At 44.7% G+C, this 18,526-nt stretch overlaps 1 protein-coding gene across 4 annotated transcripts in view; it reads right to left on the bottom strand.

The window, feature by feature from the left end:
* The window catches only part of c2cd3 (C2 domain containing 3 centriole elongation regulator), a 192,875-nt gene that overhangs the window by 38,581 nt on the left and 135,768 nt on the right, over nucleotides 1-18,526 (bottom strand). For all 4 annotated transcript variants that reach the window (XM_068033364.1, XM_068033366.1, XM_068033365.1 and 1 more), the window contains exons 28-29: nucleotides 10,033-10,160; nucleotides 9,555-9,716 (exon numbers count right to left, since the gene is read on the bottom strand). In XM_068033364.1, coding sequence (XP_067889465.1) covers nucleotides 9,555-9,716; nucleotides 10,033-10,160 — 290 coding nt within the window. The remainder of the gene's footprint in view (nucleotides 1-9,554; nucleotides 9,717-10,032; nucleotides 10,161-18,526) is intronic.

The following is an 18,526-nucleotide window of genomic DNA, read 5'->3' as shown; positions in this document are numbered from 1 at the left end:
GAAAAAGACTCTCACTATCCACCCTATCTAACCCTCTGATTATCTTATATGTCTCTATTAAGTCACCTCTCCTCCTCCTTCTCTCCAACGAAAACAACCTCAAGTCCCTCAGCCTTTCCTCGTAAGACCTTCCCTCCATACCAGGCAACATCCTAGTAAATTAAAGCAAGGCCCCGTCTTCCTTCCCTCTTAGGTGAATGTAAAATATCCCATCGCACTATTTTGAAGAAGAGCAAGGGAATTATCCCTGGTGACTGGGCCAATATTTATTTCTCAATCAACATCACAAAAAGAGATTATCTGGTCATTATCTCATTGCTGCTTGTGGGAGTTGTACACATATTAACTGCTGCATTTCCTACAGTGACTACCCTTCAAAGTACTTCATTGGGTGTAAAGCGCTTTGGGACGATCATAAATGCAAATTTTTTTTTAAATGATGATTTGAACTTATTTTACATAGGCTTCTATGTTCTGGCATATGCTAATGAGATTCTCAAGAAATTCCAGGTCACTGCAGTATTAAGGGTGGTGTATTAAATCATCCTTATGACCTTGAATTAGATGCAATTTGCTAGTTAACAGGTTAGTGATCAAGCTGAGCTGATCTACTCTGGATTACAACAAAAAAAAAGAATTACATCAGCTGATACACTGGTTTTAAAGGATATCCTTAACCTATGATGGAGTGTCATTTCATATGTTTTGGCAGAGTATTTTGACAAACAGCTGTGTCCAAATAAAAGAAAGATCTGAATTTTCCTGAGAGCTTAGGGGCCCTGATGTCAGGACCAAATGGGGGTCCCACTTGCTGGCAGCGCACCTAATGGTGCAATCCTTCACGAGGTGGAGTTTTAATTGGTTGCCTCCACAGTTGATGTCCTATTATGGGCGGCACAGTGGCGCAGTGGTTAGCACCGCAGCCTCACAACTCCAGCGACCTGGGTTCAATTCTGGGTACTGCCTGTGCGGAGTTTGCAAGTTCTCCCTGTGACCACGTGGGCTTCCACCGGGTACTCTGGTTTCCTCCCACAGCCAAAGACTTGCAGGTTGATAGGTAAACTGGCCATCGTAAATTGCCCCTAGTGTAGATAGGTGGTAGGAGAATTCAGGGAAGGCGGGGATGTGGTAGGGAATATGGGATTAATGTAGGATTAGTATAAATGGGCGGTTGATGGTCGGCACAGACTCGGTGAGCCGAAGGGTCTGTTTCAGTGCTGTATCTCTCTATGACTATGACAGCAGGCAGGTTCTCAATACTGCAGCCCTGGAGACTTGGCAGCTCCACTAGGAGAGGTGGGCGCTGCCGAGGCAGGTTGGAGACTGTGGGTGCCTCAACATAGCCTTTTATAGCAGTGAGTAAACAAACAGGTTTCAGGCTGGTCGTGTTGAATTTTTGGTTTGTATGCTGTCACCTTTAATATATTTAGTTAGTCTAGCTCAGAGAGATTCCTGAGTCTTCAGTACTTTGAACATTAACTTTTTATTATAACTATATACAGCTTCATACCAGTCTGTGTGACTCCTCTGACGCCAGGCTGCATCTCCCTCCAAGTCTTTCTCTCATGTGATCTGTTACATCATCATGCTAGGATGTATTCTTTACAGTTTCTCAACATTAACCCTTTCAGACCCTTATACACCTCCCAAGTCGTCTTCTATATATATATATATATATATTATTTACATTCACTTATATTTTTACACATTACCCGACCCCCCCCACCTCCACAGTTCTGATATCACAGATTCAATCTGTCAGGAGGCTTCACAACTCTCCCTGAAAGTGTTGTCAGATGCAGAAGATTAGTAATCTTTCTCTGAACTCTTGTTTCTGGACTTGGACGGCCTTCATTGAGTTGTGTAGTATCCAGTGCTTTCTGAATTTCAGGTTCAGCATCTTGTTCGTCCAAAAAGTATAACTGATTGACGTCTTTGATGAATAGGAATAAAATACCTCCCATTTCTTCTTATACTACCTTCTGAAGTGTATACTAAATAAGATTGCTATTGATTCCCTAATCTCTGGCGATTACTCCATCTCTGCCTTGGTCTCGTACCCATACTTTTTGTCCTTCAGTCAACTTAGGTAGGTTCCTGGTACGGTATTTCCTATTATAATGATAGGCTTTCAGTAAAACTTTTCTCTGTTTTGAATTCTTTAATAATCCCGGACTTGTAGCCCTGGAAGTAACTTTCTGGGTAGGATTGGAAGTTGTGTTCTAAACTTCCTTCCCATCAACAGTTCCAATGGTGCTAATCTGCATAAGAATGGAGTAGTTCTGTAGTTCAGAAGTGCTGTTTGAAAATCTTGATTTTTCTTTAACATTACTTTGATAGTTCTGACTCCTCTCTCAACTTCTCCGTTAGATTGTGGATATCTAGGGGAACATTTAAGATGTATAAATCCACAGTTTTCTGCAAAGCGCATGAAGTAGTCATTTGCAAATTGTGGTCCATTTTTGGATACTATCTTGTCAGGTATACCATGTGTTGTAAAGATTTCTTGTAACACTTGAATGACTGTTTCAGTTGTCGTTGTGTACAAACATTTGACCTTGATCCACCTTGAAAGGTAGTTGATGACAATCAGGTAGGATTTTTCATTAAACATGAAAAGATCTATCTCCAGACGTTCCCACGGTCTGGTTAGGAATTGGCATGAGATTAGGGGTTTCCTCTGATCCTGTCTGTGCACTGTGCATACCTGGCAATTTGAAATAATTTCTTCTATCTCTTTTGATATTCCTGACCACCACACGGACATCTAAGCTGTGCTCTACATTTCATTATACCCATATGACCCTGGTGTATTTTCTCCAAGATATCTACCCGGAGTGAGTTTGTCATTTACCAGCAAATCATCCACTATAGTAAAGTATCTTCTGTGTTCGAAGATTTTCATCCTCTTACCGCTGGGACACTGCTGTAGCTAGTCTTGCTTGCAATATTGGCGGATATAGATGCATTCTTCATCTTGCATCTAAGCATGAAGAATTTGTTGGAGCTTTTTCAAACTTGCTGGTAACTGTGATGCAGTGAACTGAGAATAGGACTCAATTTCATTAATAAATTTAACATCCTGTTGTGTAGGATGGTCGACAGTACCTCTGGCCAATGCATCTGCTGTCATTTGTTGCTTGCCCTGCACGTATACCGTTTCGTATGTGAACCTCATTAGCCTCACCCGGAATCTTTGGATTTTCAGAGGCATCCTAGCAAGTTCCTTTTCATCAAGTAAGGAAACTAGGGGTTTGTGATCTGTCTCTATGACAACCTTTAAGTGGATAATACAATCTGAGAACTTCTCACAAACCCACATGACTGCAAGAGCTTCTTTCTTTATGGCAGTGTAACTCGTCTCAGTGTCAGACAATGCTCGTGATGCATAATAAACCAGTCTTCGACTTCCACCTGGCTGTTGTTGGAATAGGGCTACTCCTACCCCTGTAGATGAGGTGTTTGCTGCAATTGTGGTTGTCAGTGAAGGGTTATAATGTGCTAAAATATCTGGCGAAATCAGCATCTCCTTGATCCTTTGAAATGCTTGCTCCTGATGTGCATCCCATCACTATGCTTGAGCTTTCCTTAATAGTTGACATAAAGGCTCAGTAACTTGCACTAGATTGGGTAAAAACGCAGCCAATTGATTAACCATTCCAAGGAATAGCTGAAGATCTTGGACAGAAGTAGGAATTGGGAATTGACTACTGGCTCTCGTCTTTTGTGGGTCTGCCAAAATGCCGTTGCTGCTGACAATGTGTCCTAAAAAATGAATCGATGTTTTCCAAAATTCACACTTTTCATTAAGTGTTAGGCCTTTGTCTTGTAGACGATTCAAAACTGCTTTAACCCTCAGGACATGTTCTTCGATGGATTCACTGTGAAGTAAGATGTTGTCCATATGGCATATAACTCTTTTCAGGCCCCATAGAAAGTTCAACACAATTCTTTGAAATATTTCCGGTGCTGATGTTATATCGAATGGTAGACGATTAAAACAAAATCTTCCAAATGGAGTAATGAAGGTTGCCAATAACCTTGAGTTTTTATTCAATGGAACTTGCCAAAAGCCACTTTTCACGTCAAGCTTTGCGAACATGGTACTTCTGGATAAATTTTCCAAGCTTTTGTCCACTGAGAACATCGGATGAACTTCCCTTGCCACAGCCTTACTAAGTGGAGTCAAGTGTACACAAATGTAAAAATTACCGTTAGGTTTAGGAACTGGAACCATTCCTGAACACCGCTCTGTAGGTTCAGTGACAGGAGAAATAACTCCCATCCTAGTCATCTCTTCTAACTGATGTTTTACTTGCACCATTAGTGGGTTTGAGGTCTTCCAAGATGTGAACAGACATACTGGTTTGGCATCTTTTCGCAAAGTAATATGATATTAGGTCTTCGTTCTTCCTAGACCAGTAAATAATTTCGGGAAGTCTTTTTGGAAGTGACGCCTGGATTCTTGTTGCATAACTTCCACTTCCCTTTTAAGATGAAGGTCAAAACAAGCTTTTCTACTTCAGAGAAAGAATTCCTGATTCCTTAGAATATACAGTATTGCCAATATCTGCTTTCCCTTGTCCTGGAGTGTTGCCTGTAGCTTCTCCTTAACTTTCAGTTCAACCCCTAATGGGCCATGTAACTGAGTTTCTGTTGGTTGCAGGTAATGCGTTGATAACCACAGCGCATTGTCTGATAAGACCGTTACACTTGCTTCAGCGTCCAGTTTAAAATTAGTGATATGTCCGTTGACAAAAATATTTGCAGACCAAAATGCCTGATTAGGATCACTGATCTCACCAAGGAGGTTTTTTGCTTTCTCTCCTGATGGAGATTGATCAACTTCAACTGCTCAACAACTCTATGCTTGAAAACATTTTCTTTCATACTTGTGAGAGCAGAGATTTTACTTTGGCAGGCACATTCTCCCAGTGGAAGCATCTGCTTTGTTTGCAGGACACTGTTTGTACCTGTGGGTCCTTTTGGCGCCACAGCGCTGGTAAAGTTTCCTGGAATCTTGCACTTGCCCCCTCCCCCACAGTGTGCCTTCTTTTCTGGTGCTTCGTTTACATCCCTCTGATTAAGGAACTGTATGGTGGCTGCAGGTTTCCTGAACCACGGTCTTTCTTCACCCCTCAGGATTGCTCTGTTGTTCTTTTGGACCTCTGCTTGTCTCACCAGCTAAGTTGCATTGTCCAGGGTGAGGTCCTCTTTAGACTGCAATAAATCTGATAGGGATTCATCAGTAATGCCTACTACAATGCAGTTTCTTATTAATTCTGCATTTAGGTCTCCATATTCACATCCTTCAGCTAGTCTGTAAAGGTCATTAATAATAGCATCAACTGTTTCAGCTGGTTTCTGGACCCTGCTACTAAATCTTTCCCTTTCCAGAATCTTCTTGTTCCGCAGGTTGAAATAGTTACCAAAGGCTTTTAAAACTTCATCAAATTTATCTGATGTCTCATTAATGCCTTGTCTTGCTAACATTGTCTGCTATTGCCCCAGTGGAATACAGCAATGTGTTAACTTGCTCTGCTTCAGACTGGCTGTTTGGAAGCAATTCTATATCTCAAAATCTTTTTCAGCAGAGTGACCAATTTTGAGTTTGATTTGGTCCTTCTGTGTCCCCAAACCTCTCTGGTATTGTGTATTTAAGATCCATGATTTTCTATTTGGTTTACTTTCTCTTATGAACTTTTCCCTCCAGGGTGGCACAGTGGCGTAGTGGTTAGCACCGCAGCCTCACAGCTCCAGCAACCCGGGTTCAATTCTGGGTACTGCCTGTGTGGAGTTTGCAAGTTCTCCCTGTTTCTGCGTGGGTTTCCTCCGGGTATTCCTACCACATCCCCACCTGTCCCTATATATTTCCCTACCACCTACCTATACTAGGGGCAATTTATAATGGCCAATTTACCTATCAACCTGCAAGTCTTTGGCTGTGGGAGAAAACCGGAGCACCCGGCGAAAACCCACGTGGTCACAGGGAGAACTTGCAAACTCTGCACAGGCAGTACCCAGAATTGAACCCGGGTCGCTGGAGCGGTGAGGCTGCGGTGCTAACCACTGCGCCACCCTTTCTTGAATGTCGTGAGTGTTCCTGCCTCTACCACCCCTTCAGGCAGTGTGCTCCAGATTCCAACCACCCTCTGGGTGAAAAAATTCCTCCTCAACCCCCCTCTAAACCTCCTGCCCTGTACCTTAAATCTATGCCCCCTAGTTACTGACCTCTCCGCTAGGGAAAAAGTCTCTTCCTATCTATCCTATCAATGCCCCTCATAATCTTGTATAGCTCAATCAGGTCCCACCTCAGCCTTCTCCGTTCCAACGAAAACAACCCCAGCCTATCTAGTCTGTTTTCATAACTGAAATGCTCCAGCCCAGGCAACATCTTAGTGAATCTCCTCTGCACCCTCTCCATTGCAATCACATCCTTCCTATAGTGTGGCGACCAGAACTGTACACAGTACTCCAACTGTGGCCTAACCAGCATTTTATACAGCTCCATCATAACCTCCCTGCTCTTATATTCTATGCCTTGGCTAATAAAGGAAAGTATCCCGTATGCCTTCCTAAGCACCTTATCTACCTGTGCTGTTGCCTTCAATGATCTATGGACAAGCACCCCAAGGTGACCCTCTGTACTCCCTAAGGTCCTACCATCCATTGTATATTCCATCGCCTTGTTAGACCTCCCAAAGTGCATCACCTCACACTTCTCAGGCTTAAACTCCATTTGCCACTGCTCCGTCCATCTTACCAGCCCATCTATATCGTCCTGTAGTCTAAGGCTTTCCTCCTCACTGTTTACGACACCACCAATTTTCTTGTCATCTGCGAACTTACTGATCATACCTCCTATATTCAGGTCTAAATCATTAATGCACACTACAAACAGCAAGGGTCCCAGCAACGATCCCTGTGGTACACCACTGGTCACAGGCTTCCAATCAGAAAAACAACCCTCGACCATCACCCTCTGCCTCCTGCCACTAAACCAAGTTTGGATCCAATTTGCCAAATTGCCCTAGATCCCATGGGCCTTTACTTTCTTAACCAATCTCCCATGCGGGACCTTATCAAAAGCCTTACTGAAGTCCATGTAGACTACATCAACTGCTTTACACGTTTTACATGCAATTTTGTAGCATTTCTGCTATACTCTATTTACTGCCTTCACTTAGAGTATCGAGTACGTGCAGCCTCTCTGTTTTGTTTTATTTCGCTCCTGTTGCCACTTGTAATGGCACCGACCTCGGATCCGCCCTCGCTAAGGCCTTCCGATTTTCCCGATGCTGCCTGCCTAGTGACGACAGGAACAAATTTTTACCTTCTTTCAGGTTGCTCATCAGATCCCCGATCATTGCTTGGTTCTCCGAGGTGAAACCTACAATCTTGAACCGGATATTTTACCCCCACAGATCACCTGCTTCTGTGGTGTAGCCTGAATGCCTCTGCAAGCCTATTCCCCGACTCTCCGTGCCTCCTTCGTCCACAGAGCAGTTTGGCATTTTTTTTTCAGATAAGCCTTCTTCAAAGTATTTCTTCAAATTCTTCTGCTGTGTGTTGCATGTTCATGATCTCACAGCTGTTGCCCATGTTTTATGTTTGGTTTGTATGCTGCGACCTTAATATACTTAGTCTCGCTTAGAGAGATTCCAGAGTCCTCAATACTTTGAACATTAACTCTTTATTACATTATAATTATGTACAGCTTCACCCCAGTCTGTGAGATTCCTCTGAAGCCATGCTTCATCTCCCTCCAAGTCTCTCTCAAATGCAATCTCTTACATCATCATGGTGCCATTGAGCCTCACCGGGGACTACTCTACTGGCAGTAAAATGCCAGCGAGGCCACAAAATCACCTGTAATTGGCACCTCAAAGTTCTTAATTGGTTGCCCACCTGTGGAGCAAGCAGCCAGCCGATCCTGTTCCCTGGCCTCCCGGGGAAAGATCCCCCGTGGTGGGAATGCTTTGGGGGGGCAGTCCCGATGCGGCTCTCCAGTATTTTCCCACCCCACCAACGTGCAATCCTGTCTTGACGGTTTTGGGAAAATCCAGCCCAAAGTCTCTGGACAGGATTTTCCCTGTGGGCTTCGGTATCCCACCGCCATGGTCAGATGGGGGTCAGAAGCCTGCTCTGTATGGGAACCAGTCACCCAGCCGTGATTTTCCAAGAATTGGCCAATTAGTGGCCAGAAGGCGGGCTTGTCCAAAACTGGAGGGCCTTCACACAGAAGAAGCAATAGGCTGCCTTTCAGGTAAGTGAAGGAGAGGGTGTCCCGAATAGCCTACTCCTGCTCCTATTTTTCTAAGATTGAGGCACCCTTTCTCCAATTTAAAAAAAAACTTAATAAAAAATTCCCATAGCAGCTGTGCCACCATTGTGGAGGGAGAACCCCTCCATAGGGCAGCCTGCAGCTGCGGCTGAAGGCATGCAGGCAAGAGGGCCGCTAAGCTTGTCAGGAGCACTGCTCCCCCCAAGTCTGACACCGGGAGGATGCCGCCAGGCAGCTAAACTGTTCTTGGACGCCTCTGGGGATCGCAAGGCTGACTGGAAAATTCCTCCAACAATAGGCCTTTAACAAGGTTAGTTGGCTACCATGCTCATGCCTTTTTAGTCTTGCCTTTTGAGCACTAAAAGTATTAGTATCTGGGTAACAAGTCAATTCTATATAGAGAGTACCAAAGGTTCAAAGTGGTGATTACATATGATATAGTTTTCAGGACTCATTAAGTCTACTTTATTTGCACGTTGTTGAGACAACCGTGACTAAATGCTGATACAATTGGTCCTTTTGTTATGAAAACAGGTGCTTAGAAGAGAAGAGAATTAAATGAACAATTTTTGACATGGAATTGCACCTTTTTCTGTTGTGATCATCAAGGTATTAACTCTTCTCCCTCTTGGGCAGTCCCTCGGGACTACTCTTAAAAGGGCAGACAATGGACTGAATTAGATACTGTGAGTATTCCAACTGTGAATAGATCAGCAGAGAACCAAGATTTAATGTAATTGGCAAAAGAACCAGAGGTAATGACAATTTTTATGCAGGGAGTTACGATGATCTGGTTTGCACGATCTGAAAAGGTGGTTGGAACAAATTGAATAAAAACTTTCAAAAGGGAATTGAACAAATACTTGAAGGGAAAAAATCTGCAGGGCTATGGTGAACGAACAGAGGAGTGAGTCTAATTGGGACACTTCTTTCAAAGAGCTGGTATAGGCTTGCTGGACTGAATGGCCTTCTGCTGTACTGTACCATCCTATGAAACAGAAGCTGTTGATTTTCTCAGTTATTTTGGTCACTGCTCAATCGGTATAGAGCACAAACCTATCAAAAGTTATATTAATATTAAATGTTTCAAAGTTAGTGCTACTTAGCTGTAGTAATTTAAACAGGGGTGCTCAATCCCATAAACATGTACACAAGCAACAGCTAGATTCATTAGCTGTCGATGAGAACAACGAGCAAAAGCATGCCTTTCACCACACTACGAACAAGTACAAATGTAACTATATACTTTAACTTTTAAACAATGGCTTACCTTAGAGCACTGAAAAGTGAAGTCCGAGAATTCTGTGAAAGTGATCCTGAGTACCCAGCACTTTGCATGTTGTTCTCCACTTGCTGCAAGGACTGATGGAACCTACGAACATTTTCCATATGTTCCTCATGCCGGGTGACTTGGATTTCTGTGTTGACTGATCTGTTAGGAAATGGGAAATGGCATTTCAATTAGAATTTCCATTGTGATTAACAATTACAGAACTATTTGGAATTTGAATTTTACTTTCAGCATCACTAGCTCCATCTGATTACTTTCATCACAATTTAAGTTTAGTATGAGAGATATCTCTGTACATGACTGAAATGATGTCAACTGTTTAATCTCCCTACTTGCCAAGCATGCCAACATTTTCTCGTCAAAGCCATTTCACTACGGGGAACAAATCTTTTTTCCAAATTAACAGTTTTCATTTTCTTTACCCTAATAGTACAATCCTTATAGTGCAATTGCGTACCTGTCATTGGCTGACAAAGCAACAGCATTCCAGGATGTGATGAATTGCTCTGAATATTTGGAGATGTGACTGGGGAAAGAATTATACATGCCGCTGGTCCTATATGACAATGATTCAAGGGTAGCAGCCTGTAATGTCAAAGTCACGTTATTATATGTAGTACTCTAAAATTAAACATTTTCTCGGCATACCATTTGGAAAAAAATAAACTTTGCTATTATAAACGTTTTAAAATTCTCGCTCTATAAGCCACTGTTTCCTTCTCATTTGGAACAGCACAGACTTCTCAGCAGTTGCTCTGGTTTGATATGTGCTTGAGGGATGCTAACCGGATTAAGATTAAATAGATTAACTTTGTCAGCAGGTGGTGGAAGTGGGGTGACACAAGAGTGACTGGTGGAATTCTCTAGGGTCTATTTTGGGTCCCCTGCTGTTTACATTATTTATAAACCATATGAAGATAAATGCTTCCTGTAATAATCTCATAAAAGGTGGTAATAACAGCAAACCATTTAACAAGTGTTGAGAGAGATTGTGGCTTTTAAAGGAATCTGCTCCAATTAAACAGATGGGCTAAGGATGGCAAGCAGGATTTTAGTGCAGGCACGTGCACGGTAATAGACAATGGAACAGGAAACAGGATTCTATTTTGAAAAAAATCTCCATCTCGTCTTCCTTGGAGATCTCTCATTTAACTGTTAACACAACTCAGTCATACTTGGTTTCTGAGGTCAGACAAGATCCGGCATAATCAGGCTGTTGTGTCCTGAGCAAAGACCAGTTGACTAGCAAAGGCATAAATGAAAAGGAATTACATGTGAACAGTTAATATGAACCAGTTATGAAGAAATAAATTGCATTCATATAGCATCTTTCATGACCTCAGGATGTCCCAAAGCACTTTACAGCTAATGAAGTCCTTTTAAAGTTGTAAGATGGAAAATATGGCTGTTAATTTGCATGTAGCAAAGTTCCACAAAAAGCAATCAGATAATGACCAGAAAATATGTTTTAGTGATGCTGATTGAGAGAGAAATATTGGCAAGGCCACCAGGGAGGTCTCCCCTACTTTTCATCAAAATAATGTCTGGGATTTTTACATACACCTGAGAGGGCAAATGGGACCTTGGTTTAAGGTCGTATGTGAACGATGGCACCTCAACAGTGCAACATTCCTTTAGTACTGCACTGGAATATTAGCCTAGATTATATGCTCAAGTCTCAGGAGTGGAAGATGTGGGGGCAGCGATCTCTCTCCATTGTGGGTAAGAACCTGGTCACCAGGTGCGAGGCGCTCACGTTGTTGCTGTACGTGGCGCAGGTCTGGCCCATACCCCACTCCTGCGCTGTGGCGGTTACCCGAGCCATTTTCCGCTTCATCTGGGGATCTAAAATGGACCGGCTCTGGAGGGACACGATGTTCAAATCTCTGGATAAGGGCGGGAAAAATGTACCCAACGTGGCCCTCATCCTGATGACCAACTTCGTGTGCGGCTGCATCAAGCTGTGTGTAGACCTCCAGTATGCAAACTCCAAGTGTCACTACGTGCTGAGGTTCTATCTGTCCCCGGTGTTGCGAAGGATGGGCCTGGTCACATTGCCACGGAATGCTCCATGCAGTTGGACCATGCCGTACCTTCGTGCCGTAACTTCGTGGAGCAGTTTCTGCGGGAAAACACCTTTGACCACCGATCCATCAGGCAGTGGTCTGCACGGAATGTCCTCAAGGCCCTATGGGAAAAGGAGACGGGGGATCCTGTCGGATGGTTCCCCGAGCAGACTGCCAAAGTCATTTGGCGGAATGCCTCATCACCAGAACTTTCAAACAAGCACCAAGATGTAGCTTGGCTGGTGGTGAGAAGGGCCCTCCCTGTCAGATCCTTCAAGCACGCCCGAAGTCTCGCCCCCTCCGCGCAATGCCCCCGCGGTGGCTGTGGTGGGGAAGAGACGGTTGCCCACCTCCTCCTGGAATGTGTCTTTGCAAAGCAGGTGTGGAAAGAGATGCAGTGGTTTTTGTCGAGGTTCATCCCAAGCAGCTCGGTAACACAGGAGTCTGTGCTCTACGGGCTGTTCCCAGGGACGCACACTGAGATAAACATCAACTGCTTCTGGAGGACTATCAATTCGGTGAAAGACGCCCTTTGGTCTGCCCGAAACATGCTGGTCTTCCAGCGCAAAGAGTTGTCTACCACCGAATGTTGCAGACTGGTACATTCCAAGGTCCAGGACTACGTGTTGAGGGACGCACTAAAACTTGGGGCAGCCGCAGCAAAGGCTCAATGGGGAAAGACCACAGTGTAAGGTACCCCCACCAAGCTGAACTGAGGGGTTGGATCCATGGGAAACCCCTCGACCTGTATCGGAAAAATTTTGTGTGCTGTAAATGTAAAAATGTATATGGCATGACAGTGAAATGGAAGGGTTGTGAGGCAACTCATGATTGTATAGAAGGAAACTGATCACCTTTGCACGGTTTGTATTTTTTCACTTGATGCTGGTTTAAGCTGTTTGGGAATGTAATTTTTTCAGATTTTTATGAATAAAGTATATTTTGGAAATAGAAAAAAAAAGTCTCAGGAGTGGAACTTAGTCATAGAGTCATACAGGCCCTTTGGCCTATCGTGTCTGTGCCGGCCGTCAAGCACCTATCTATTCTAATCCCATTTTCCAGCACTTGGCCCGTAGCCTTGTATGCTATGGCGTTTCAAGTGCTCATCTAAATACTTCTTAAATGTTGTGAGGGTTCCTGCCTCTACCGTCCCTTCAGGCAGCGTATTCCAGATTCCAACCACCCTGTGGGTGAAAAATGTTTTCCTCAAATCCCTTCTAAACCTCCTGCCCTGTACCTTAAATCTATGCCCCCTGGTTATTGTCCCCTCTGCTAAGGGAAGAAGTTTCTTTCCATCAATGCTCTCATAATTTTGTATACCTCAATCAGGTCCCCCCTCAGTCTTCTTTGCTCTAAGAAAAACAACCCTAGCCTATCCTGTCTCTCTTCATAGTTGAAATGCTCCAGCCCAGACAACATCCTGGTGAATCTCCTCTGCACCCTTTCCAGTGCAATCACACCCTTCCAATAGTATGGTACCCAGAACTGTACACAGTACTCCAGCTGTGGCCTAACTAGTGTTTTATACAGCTCCATCATAACCTCCCTGCTCTTATATTCTATGCCTTGGCTAATAAAGGCAAGTATCCCATATGCCATCCTAACCACCTTATCTACCTGTGCTGCTGCCTTCAGTGATCAAGTACACCAAGGTTCCTCTGACCTCTGTACTTCCTAGGGTCCTACCATCCATTGTATATTCCCTTGCCTTGTTAGTCCTCCCAAAATGCAACACATCACACTTCTCAGGATTAAATTCCATTTGCCACTGCTCCGCCCATCTATATTGTCCTGTAATCGAAGGCTTTCCTCCTCACTGTTTACAACACCAACAATTTTTGCGTCACCTGCGAACATACTGATCATACTTCCTATATTCACGTCTAAATCATTAATGTACATTACAAACAGCAAGGGTCCCAGCACCAATTCCTGTGATACACCACTGGTCCCAGGCTTCCATTCGCAAAAACAACCCTCGACCATTACCCTCTGCCTCCTGCCACTAAGCCAATTTTGGATCCAATTTGCCAAATTGCCCTGGATCCCATGGGCTCTTACCTTCTTAACCAATCTCCCATGCGGGACCTTATCAAAAGCCTTACTGAAGTCCATGTAGACTACATCAACTGCTTTACCCTCAATTACACATCTTAAACAACTTGAACTCACAACCTTCTGAACAGTGGTTAGAATGCTTCTACTGAAGCAAGGCTGGCACCTTATCAACAAGGTTACTCGAATACCGAACTGCATTATGAGGCAAGTTACTATCAGTACATTCGTAAACCAAACTAAAATAGTGTGTACAATTCTATGTACACTACCATCAAAGTATATTGATACTCTGAAGAGGGCTACAAGACCATTGGTGTATCAGTTCACACAAAATTTAATATTTGCAATGTCAGCACTATAAGCTCACCAAGAAATAATCTGCAAATCAAGAGATTAATCATGTCTACCAAATAACCAAAAAAAATCTGATCTGAATAAGGGAACTGTGAATGATTGGTTGTAGTCTAGCTGCAAGGTAGAACCAAATAAACTGACTACCTGACAATGTGGAAAATTGTCCAGTTTTGCCCAGTCCAACAAAAACAGAAGAAATTCAATCTGGCCAGTTACTGCCCCATCAGTCTACACTCGATCATCAGCAAAGTGATGAAACTGTCATCAACAATGTTATCAAGTGCCACTTAAACAGCAACAACCTGCTCACTGATGCTCAGTTTGGTTCCACCAGGCTCCTACCTCATTACAACCTTGGTCTAAATATGGACAAAAAAAAAATGAATTCAAGAGGTGGGGTGAGACTGACTGCCCTGGATACGAAGGCAGCATTTGACAGAGTGTGGCATCCAGGAGCCCTAGCCAAATTGAAGTCAATGGAAATTAGAGTCATACCTAGCACAAAGGAAGATGGTTGTGGTTGTTAGACACCAATCTTCTCAGCCCCAGGGCATCACTGCAGGAGTTCCTCAGGGTAGTGTCCTAGGCCCAACCATCTTCAGCTGCTTCATCAATGACCTTCCCTGCATCATAACATCAGAAGTGGCGATGTTTGCTGATGATCTGTATGATGTTCAGTACCATTCACCACTCCTCAGATACTGAAGCAGTCTATGTCTAGATGCAGCAAGACTTGGACAAGATTCAGGCTTGGGCTGATAAGTGGCAAGTTACATTTGGACCACACAAGTGCCAGGCAATGACTATCTCCAGCAAGAGAGAATCTAACCACCTCCCCTTGACATTCAATGGCATTACCATTGCTGAATCCCCCATTATCAACATCCTGGGGGTTACCATTGACCAGAAACTGAACTGGAGCAGCCACATAAATACTGTGGCTACAAGAGGAGGTCAGAAACTGGGAATTCTACGGCGAGAAACCCACCTCCTCACTCCCCAAAGCATGTCCACCAGCTACAAGGCACAAGTCATGAGTGTGATGGAATATTTTCTACTTTCCTGGATGAGTGCAGCTCCAACACTCAGGAAGCTCGATACCACCCAGTACAAAGCATCCCACTTGATTGGTACCCAATCCACCAGTTTAAACATTCACGCCCTCCACCACAAACGCACAGTAGCAGCAGTGTGTATTATATACAAGAACACCAACATCTGCAAGTTCTCCTCCAAGCCACACACCATCCTGACTTGGAAATATATCACCATTCCTTGACTGTTGCTGAATCAAAATCCTGAAACTCCCTCCCTAACAGCAGTGTGAATGTACTCACACCAAATGGACTGCAATGGTTCAAGAAGGCACCACCACCTTCTCAAGGGCTACTGGGGATGGGCAACTAATGCTGGCCTTGCCAGTGACGCCCACATCCCATGAAACAAATAAACAAAACCTACACCATTCTCTTCAACACCTCTCCACTCGTCTGGCTGGGTGGGACTGCATTCACCTGGTTCTGTTCATACCTATCTAATTGTAGTCGGATATTATTTGCAATGGCTTCTTTTCCCACTCCTGCACTGTTACCTCTGGTATCCATCAAGGATCTATCCTTGGCCCCTCCTATTTCTAATCTACATACTGCATTAGATTTCACATGTACACTGATGACACCTAGCTCTATGTCACCAACATCTCCCTCGAATCCTCCACTGTTGCTAAATTATCAAACTGCTTGTCTGACATCCAGCATTGGATGAGCAGAAATTTCTTCCAAACAGACACTGGGACGACCGAAGCCATTGGGCTGAATTTTACCAGCCCCTCGACGTAGGGCGTCGTGGCAGTGGGGCCTGTAAAATATTTGCGGGAGTGGCCCGCCACGGCCCCTGACACCAAGAAGGCCTTGGTGTCGCCGGTAAATGGTTGCGCATCCCCACTCCCACAGTTCAGCGACGGAGCTTTCATTTGCCTAATAAAACGTATGCTAATACATGTTAAATAACTTAGCTTGTCCCAGTGGCCATCCCACGCCGATATTTTGGCTGCTGGCTGCAACTCCCTCGCCTTCGGAAAAGTGCCGAGGTGTGACACTGGTGGGGAGGAGTGAAGTCATCAGGATTGGTGGTGGGGGGGTGGGGGAGAGGCGGGGAAAACAAGTTTTATTGGCTGTGGGGATGGTGGCAAGGGGTTGAAGGGCAAATGTAATGAGGTTGTGTGGGGGGCGGGGGGTGGGGGAGTTCGGATTGGGAATAAACTTCATTTTTGCGATTTAGGCCTATGAACAAACACTGGGGAGTGGTGGGAAGGGCCTCCAGCTTTTACTTAATTTTTTTGAGGACAATGTACCGTGATACAACTTTAAAAATTAAAATTGCTTCTAAGGGCTTGAAGCCCTTTAAAAATGGTGCCGGCACCTGCGCAGTGGTGCCAGACGCCATTGTTGGGGACGGAGCGGTTGCCCCTTCTACATCATCGGGGGTGACTTTTTAATGAGTCCCCGCACGTACCATCATGGGAGCTCAGAGGCACACAAGTCGCATGTGCGCTGCGCCTTCTTTAAAGCTCACCGCCAAAAATGGTGGCGAACTTATAAAATTCAGTGCATTGTCGTTGGTCTCTGCTACAAACAACCTTCCCTAGCTACCAATTCTATCCCTCTCCATGGCAACTGTCTGAAGTTGAATCAGACTGTTTGCAACCTTGGTGTTATAAGTAACCCTGTATTGAACTTGTGACCACATACCCATGCAGCCACTAATACCACCTATTTTCACCTCCATAACTGCCCAACTCCGTCCGTGCCTCAGCTCAGCTGCTACTGAAACCCTCATCCATGTCTTTGTTACCTCGAAACTTGATTATTCCAACGTACTCCTGGCTGGCCTCCCATATTCTACCGTCTGTTAACTTGAGATCATCCAAAACTCTGCTGCCCGTGCCCTTACTCGCACTTAGTCCCGTTTACTCATCACTCCTCTGCTCACTGACTGAAACTGGCTCAATTTTAAAATTCTCATCTTTGTTTTCAAGTGCCTCCATGTCTTGCCCCTCCCTACCTCTGCAATCTCCTCCAGCCCCACAACCCTCCAGCATATTTGCACTCATCTCAGCCTCTTGAGCATCACCGATTTTAATTGCTCCACCTTTGGTGCCTGTGCCTTCAGCTTCCATAGGCCCTAAGCTCTGGAATTCCCTCCCTAACCCTCTCCACCTCTCTTTCCTCCTTATGATAATCCTGAAAACGCACCTCTTCAACCAAGCTTTGGCCATCTATCCCAATATTGCCTTATGCGGCTCAGTGTCAAATTTTATTTTATAATGCTTCTGTGAAGTGCATTGGGACATTTTATTACATTAAGAGTGCTATATAAATACAAGATGTTGTTTGCTGTTGTTGTTAGAGCAAAGTTGTCACAGGTGATTATTAGAATATCTCCAAAGAGCCGTGCTATTAGGGAATCTCAGCACGGATTCTGGAAAAGGAGATCCATTTTTAGCAATTTATTTGTAACTTTAAAAAAGAAACTCAAAAGTTGGTTGATGAAAGGAATCCAGTTGATACAGTGAGGGGAATTTTATGCTCTGCCCAGTGGCAGGTTTGGAGGTGGGCCGAGCATAAAATCAGGTAGGACGGTGGCAGGGGGGATTCCCGTCACATTCCCACCTCCGCCAAAATTTAGTCTGAGGTGGAGAGGCCTGTGAACGGCCTTCCTGCCCCATTGCTAACTTACGCCCTTAACTAGGCAATTAATCCCCAATTAAGGGTCTCATCCCGCCGCCGCACTTAGCCGTGCGACAGGCAGCCCTGTCAAAGCATGGGAAGCAAGGCACAAAAAAACATGCAGGCTGCTTCCCGGTTCCAGGGCGGTGTGGGTGGAGCGTGTCAGTCGTTAAAAGGCACATAATGCCTGAATGAGGGAGCAGGTATCAGGAAGGGGTGCCCGCTGACAGCTACTGCCCCGCCCTTGCTAGCGACTCCTCCGGCACCCCCTACCGTCCTGCCTTGACCTACCTGTGGCCGCTCCTGGGCCTCCAGTAGATGCTCCTCCGCCAGCAGCCACCGCCTTTGCAGTGGTGCTGCACAGTGGAAGAGCTTCTGGCCTCTGATTGGCTCCTAGCTCTCCAAGGGCGGGACTTCTGGAAGCGGGGTTTTTGATCCTGTAGAAGCCCCACCGCTGTGCACTTACGTGCTTGATTTGCACTAGATTCAGTGGGCCTTCCAAAGAGGCAACGCAGGGTTCTCAGTGTGGCTTTTTCCGGATTTCGAGACCCCCATCGCCAGCACAAAACCCTGGCCAGTGTATTTGGGCTTTTAAAAAGGCTTTGACCAAGCACCACATCAAAGCCTGCTTAGCAAGGTTGTGAGATTGGTGGGCAGTTATTAGGCTGGATAATGAATTGGCTATGCTTGGGTAGTTATTAACGGTAGCTGTTCTTTCTGATGGCCAGTCACTACAGGAGACCTG

Source organism: Heterodontus francisci, chromosome 6 (genome assembly GCF_036365525.1).
Source record: "Heterodontus francisci isolate sHetFra1 chromosome 6, sHetFra1.hap1, whole genome shotgun sequence".
In the NCBI taxonomy this organism is placed as follows: Eukaryota; Metazoa; Chordata; class Chondrichthyes; order Heterodontiformes; family Heterodontidae; genus Heterodontus; species Heterodontus francisci.
This window is presented reverse-complemented; position numbering and strand designations above follow the sequence as displayed.